Raw genomic sequence first — 6,994 nt, 5'->3', positions numbered from 1 at the left:
GCAGTAGGATCACTTTTCAGTTTAAGAAGGAAAAACCAGCAGTCTGTGGATCATTCTCTCACCCTCCCAACTCCCTCTGCTGCTGGGAAAAAGGGGCTGTCTGGAACCATAAACTACTGCAATATATATATGCCATACTCCTAAAGATATTTAATGTGGTTTTGGGAGGAGATATAACAGAATTATTTACTCAAAAAAGGAGAACAATCAAGAACCTGACAATCAGGAACACAATGAACTATGATGAAGGTAACCCAGGGGAGGCAACAAGGGTACTGGTGCTATGCTATCTTCAATAAGAAAGGTATTTCTGCAGTTGTCACAACGACCAACTGAGGGAACTGAGTAGCAGGGAGTCTTATTAAGACTCCAGAACCCAGGAGGTAACCAAATGGTCGTGTCATATTTGTGTTATTTGCTTGAAGATGTCACCCAGGACCCAAATTCCTGGAAGTCACCTCCCTGAGCCAAACAAACAAGTGCCTCTGGCCCCAGGGCTCATCTCCCGTGGTGCTGCATGTAGAGTGGATTATTAGTGGCATCACCTTTAATGTTGGTTATTCTATTCTCTGCTGAACCAGAGGAAAAATTAAGGCAGGGCCTATCGTGTCTCTCTCACAGGACTCATAGATCTGCTGTTTCCATCCCTCTCAAAGAGCTGATATCATACCAATAAAGATAGTGTGGTATGAGTTTTCAGAAGCCCAAAATATGCAGTTCTTCAAACAAAGGAAATACTTACTATTCCCCAAATAATTCAAGAAGTTTTTATGGTTCAAGTGTTATTAATGGCTAATTTGGTTTGATTGTATTCCTTCTACTAACAGAGAACCAGTTTTCTGAAATTATCATATTATAATATGATCATGTCAGAATGTTTGCTATCACCCAGAATTTATCATAGCTAGGCTCACAGAAGTTTTATGTTGAGATTTAAAACAGGAAAATTAAATTGTCATTCCTAATGATGCTAATGAAGTTTATAGACTTAAGTATAGATTGAAAGTTGAAGCAACTTAACAATGCAGGTGAATATTTCTGGAACCATTTAGGGCAATGTAACCATTTGTTTAAAGTTGCAATGACTTAAGGAGGAAGAGTAAAAATCTGGGAGATTCCTGTTCAGTTGAAGGAAGTTGGTTGTTTCCTTAGTCTAATGATACATTTTGATAGGTGAGGGTGAGCAGCAGTACAGCCAGGCTGACAGTGGGTCTGCAGTCATCCCTCCTGCCATTCCCAATTCCCACCTCAGGGGAGCCTGCCTCAGTAGCTACGTGTTCTCAACTACATTTGCTTTCAGACACCTACACAGATTGTCTTGTTTTTATATAGTTAAAGAAAATTTTTACATTGATGGCAATACAGTATTAATTACTATAAAAATAACCCCATGAAATTTATATAATAATTCAGATTTTGCAGCTAAATATCTCAGGAATGAGAGAAATTAGTTAGCTTGGGGAAAGATGTAAATTTAAATACGGCAGAGCTGGGATCCAACTCTAATGTTCAGTAACTAAAATATCTCTGCTCTTTCTTCTTCCACTCTTTTTTGAAATAAAATACATATTGTTGAAGACCAGAAAGGAAAAAGGAGGATGTTTTCTAAAACCTAGGGCTAAATCTAAATGTAAACAATAATTATATCCACTGCAAAAAATTAATGACAAAAGTCTATCCACAGGAGAAAAGTTTTTTTTAAATTTCTGGGTCATTTTATAATTTCATGAAAACCAGTAGGCCGGGCACGGTGGTTCACGCCCGTAATCCTAGCACTTTGAGAGGCTGAGGCTGGCAGATTGTCTGAGCTCAGAAGTTCGAGACCAGCCTGGGAAACATGGTGAAAACCCATCTCTATCAAAAAATACAAAAATCAGTTGCGCGTAGTGGCATGCGCCTCTAGTCCCAGCTACCCAGAAGGCTGAGGTGGGAGGATCACTTGAGCCCGGCAGGCAGAGGTTACAGTGAGCTGAGATCACACCATTGCACTCCAGCCTGGGCTATAGGAATGAAATCCTGTCTCAAAAAATATAATAATTTCATGAAAACCTGCATCTACCCTATGAAAAGATTATAACCTACAAATGATATATTGAGCTGGAGTGTTTAAGAATTAGTTTGATCACACATGTTTGACTCAACTAAGAGTTAACACCTCTGGACAGATCATTTTCAGTGATTTGAAAGTTAGTTTTGGCCACAACATGTTGATTATACCTCTAAATCTGATTATACCTCTAAGTCAATTTTATAAAGATAAAATCTTGATAGTATTTGTTCTTAGTTTTAAAGAGTGTCTGCCTCAATATGCCCCAATGTATCCGAATAAATAGGTAATCACTCCCTTAATGCAATTAATTTGATCAGTCTAAAAAGAATTAGGGCCAGAGGTAACTTTTTATGTGAGACTCAAAATCCTACCAGTGTTACACATTACAAATATTTATGATTTGCAGACATAACACATTCATTGGCAAGTAAGTGCAATAAATTTACAAGTTATTTTGCCAAAATATGTCAAGTAACATTTTATTCACTTGCACAAAAATAAATATATCATCTGTGCAATAGAAATATCTGACTGAAAATTTCAAAAATAATTTAACTTTTTTTAGGTTTCTTAGGCAAGCATATGTTTGATGTCACAGAATAATTAAATTTCCTCATTGTATGATTCTATGATAATCTTTACAGGGGCTCTTTAGATAATATTTTTGAAGAATGTTCCCATACTCTTATAACATAGAGGTATATATGGCAGAGACACTAGCTGAGGGCATTACAAATTATAGTCAACATAGATTTTTGTTTTTCAGAGAACCAATCAATTCTGGAATTTTAGAAACGATTACTATACAAGGTGAAACAGAATTTTTTATTTTTCTTCATATTCGTGAAGAAGAAAATATTGGCACTTTTAACAAGAAACCAGAAGAAAGAAGCCACTTTTTATACTTAAAAAGTAAATATTTCCTGGGCGTGATGGCTCACTCCTGTAATCCCAACACTTTGGGAGGCTGAGGCAGGCAGATTGCTTGAGCCCAGGAGTTTGAGACCAGCCTGGGCAATGTGGTGAGACCGCATCTCTACAAAAAATAGAAAAATTAGCTGGGCATAGTGGTGCACACCTGTAGTCCCAGCTACTAGGGAGGCTGAGGTAGGAGGATCACTTGAGCTGCAGTGAGCTGGATTGTGCCACTGCACTCCAACCTGGGTGACAAAGTGAGACTGTCTCAAAAAAAGTAAATATTATTTAAATATTCTTATCAGTTATAATTGTGATATTTATTTTTACACAGAATGAATGTGAACAGCTGTGTCTTTGTGGAGGTTTGTGAGCCATCCTCTCTTCTCAAGCTGATGACCATTATTTTTAATAAGTCTCATAATGATGAGTGATATTCTCACATTTTGGATTTATTCATTTTAGTGACTTTTTTTCTCTTATTGTAGAGTTTACATTGAATTATGAAAGAAAAGTATAAAACTTTTGACAATAGCTTTAAAATGAGACTTTATATTATTATAGATTTATTCGTAATTCTGAAGAACAGAGACAGAATTAGATGGTGGCATCAATTAAAAAAGAAGAAATAATTTATGGAAGAAATAATTAATCAGTTAAAATTAATAATCACCCCAAGCTACTATTGATCACTTACTATCTACAAGGCAGTTTAATATCAGCTTAATACCTGGAATGATGCTAAGAGAGATTAAGAAAATAAATAGCCCTATCATCAAGGAACTTACAATCTAGTAGGAGACATGAGAAATACATAAGTATAATATGGAGTAGAAAACCCATCATTTCAGTGTATAAAAATGCCATATGTTATAAGGAGTGATAGAACATTTTTAAATCAAAGACTCTCAGACAATTTTATAAGTATGTTGCATTGAGCTGACCACCAAAACATGGAAAACATTTGGATGGGGAGTTTGCATGGGGCAATGTGGAAACGGCTGATATTAATAAGTGGTGAGAATTCTCTCAGAGAGTCTATTAGCATATCCCTCATGCCTGAAGGATTGTACAAACCGATGAAACAAACAGCCTGGGGCTGATTATTGAGTGATCTATGCACCAACACTCTATAACAAAGACAATATTATTCAGTGGTTAACAGCAAAGATTCAGGTATCATATACACCGTTTTCAAATCCCACTTATTCCCTGTGTGACCCAGGTTAATTAAGAGGCTTGAGACTATATACTTAGTGTTGTAACATAAATAAGATATAGGATTTAGCTTATAGGGAAAAATTTATGCTTCAGTGAAAAATTACGCATTGTCCAGATTCTAGAGGACATCCCTTTGAACAACCTGATTCTGATTCTGTGGCAGATATTTTATAATTTTGTAAATTATTAACAGATAGCAATGTAAAATAATTCTTGTCTATGACATACAAGTTCAGTCCTGTTGGGTAGAGATTGAATTGACTTCCCTCTCCCACAGTGGAAAAAGCAAGTTTAGCCTCTATTTGCACATTCATTTCCACATTCCTTTACTCCTTATAAATTTGTGCTTCTTTGACTTTTTTTTTTTGAACCAGTTATTACATCTGTGTGAGTCCCTCATTGATTGAGTTGAATAAAAATCTTTAACACATTTATTTTATATCTATATGAGAGTCATTTCACCTTTCTTCTGGGACTTAATTCTTTTTGCTAAATATTATTAGGCTAAGACTTATTCATACCATGTGTAGCTATGGTTGATTCATATTGATTTTCGATATACTTCAGTGTATTTATTCATATTTTAAAAATCCAAGAATATTTGACACAATAGCTAGATTTCTTACAAGCACAAAATAAATGTATTTGGAAAAGATATTTTGCCTAAGACTTCACAACTTATCATACTTCTCCTGTTCATTATTGCCTCCCCAAAACCTTCTTCAGTGCTCCTTTCACCTCCTTATTCATTAAAGTATAGATAAGCGGATTCAACATGGGAGTCACCAGGTTGTAGAAGAGAGTGAAAAATTTGCCTTGGTCTTGGGAAGAGCTGTTTCCTGGCTGCATATACATATAGATGATGCTCCCATAAAACAGGGAGACCACTGTGAGGTGAGAGCTACAGGTATTGAAGGCCTTCCATCGCCCGGCAGCTGACTTGATTCTTAGCACAGCTGCAGCAATGTAGCCATAGGAGACAAGAATAAGAGTGAGGGGCAGTAGGACCATGAGAACGGCAAAAGCAAAGGCCAGCATTTCCACTGCACGTGCGTCCGCACAAGCCATCTTGATCAGTGCTGGCATTTCACAGAGGAAGTGTTTAACTTGGCAGTGGCCACATCTGGAAAGGGTCATTGTTAGTGGTGACATGACAATGGCATTGACCAGTCCACTCCCCCAGGCTGCAGCCACCAGTCCTAGACACAGCTGGGGGTGCATAATGACAAGATAGTACAACGGTTTGCAGACTGCAGCATAGCGGTCATAGGCCATGACAGCCAGAAAGATGCACTCAATTCCCCCAATGGAAAGGAAAGAGAAAAGCTGGACGACACAGCCAGCATAGCTGATAGTCTTGTCAGGGCCCCAGAGGTTTACCAGCATTTGTGGGATGCAACTAGTACTGAAGCAGAGATCTAGAAAGGAAAGATTTGCCAGAAAGAAATACATTGGGGTATGAAGTTGAGAGTCTAATAAACACACAAGGATTATGGTTGAATTTCCCAGCACAGCCACTGAATACAGAATAAAATTTACTATAAAGAGTGCCATCTCCAGCTTGGGATGATCAGAGAAACCCACCAAGATAAAACCATATGCTGAGCTGTCATTGGATTTTTCCATTGCCTTCCTTTCACATCATCTGTATAACTAGTAGGGACAAAATGAAGAATATTTAATCTGCGATATCTGGATACCATTGAATGTCAGGATTTGGGGGGGACATATAACCATCAAGTCTAACAACCCATTCAATAATTGTAGCATATCTTCTGCCCAGCTAGCTATATAAGCTGTTTATCATTTGTTCAAACACATAAGGCAAAGTGTTTCATTGTTGGGAAATTCTTATTTATAGTCCTCTTTTTATTAAGTAGACTTTTTCTCCCTATGACGCACAAGACAAACTATTTTAACTTTATTGAGTACACATCAGTCTAATACCTCTTTATATTACATCATTAAATTTTGTTGTTGTTATTGTTGAGACAGGGTCTTGCTCTGTAGCCCAGGCTGGAGTGCAATGGTACAACCTCAGCTCACTGCAACCTCTGCCTCTCAGGCTCAAGCAATCCTCCCACCTCAGCCTCCTGAGTAACTGGGACTACAGGCGCACACCACCATGCCCGGCTAAGTTTGTTCATGTTTTTGTAGAGATAAGATCTCACTATCTTGCCCAGGCTGGTGTCAAACTCCTGGCCTCAAGTGATCCTCTTGCCTTGGCCTCCCAAAGTGCAGAACCGAAAGGATGTCATCCAGGCATGAGCCACCGCACCCGGCCAATATCCGTTAACATATTATAGGCATTTACTACATCTTGACTAAATTTTCTATACTCTTCACTTTCTTTCAACTCTTCTTATAAACAAGGTTATCAGGTGTATTATCACCCTGATAGCTATCTTCTACATGCCCTCAATGTTGACAATGGCCTGAAAATGTGACAACCATGGCTGAGCTCACTACTTGCATTTTTGAAAAACACAAGATATAGGGAAATTACTGCCCACCATGAGCTGGACTATTATAATCTAATTACTGTGGTATAAGTATGCATCTACTTTACAATGTTAATGTTATCTTTTCACTTAGGTTATAACTGTATCTACTAAATATCACAGTTCTTTATTCCCATGAAATACTGTCAACTTAGATCTCTACAATTCCTGCCTTTGTAAGCAACAGAATTTTGCAACCAAGATTGCCAAAGTCAGGGAGGATATTCTGTTCATTAATAAAATGGCAATTTTGAATATATTTTATCTTCAGTTAGCCTTTTGCAAATATTAAAAAACAATGTGATTA

The 6,994-nt window shown here is 37.4% G+C and overlaps 1 protein-coding gene across 1 annotated transcript; it reads right to left on the bottom strand.

Moving 5' to 3' along the window:
* Nucleotides 1–4,885: 4,885 nt before the first annotated feature.
* Nucleotides 4,886–5,812, bottom strand: LOC100436124 (putative olfactory receptor 2W6). The gene has a single exon (XM_002816581.3). The coding sequence runs from the start codon at nucleotides 5,810–5,812 to the stop codon at nucleotides 4,886–4,888; it is 927 nt and encodes a 308-aa protein (XP_002816627.3).
* Nucleotides 5,813–6,994: the final 1,182 nt, after the last annotated feature.

This window comes from Pongo abelii, chromosome 5 (genome assembly GCF_028885655.2).
Source record: "Pongo abelii isolate AG06213 chromosome 5, NHGRI_mPonAbe1-v2.0_pri, whole genome shotgun sequence".
In the NCBI taxonomy this organism is placed as follows: domain Eukaryota; kingdom Metazoa; phylum Chordata; class Mammalia; order Primates; family Hominidae; genus Pongo; species Pongo abelii.
This window is presented reverse-complemented; position numbering and strand designations above follow the sequence as displayed.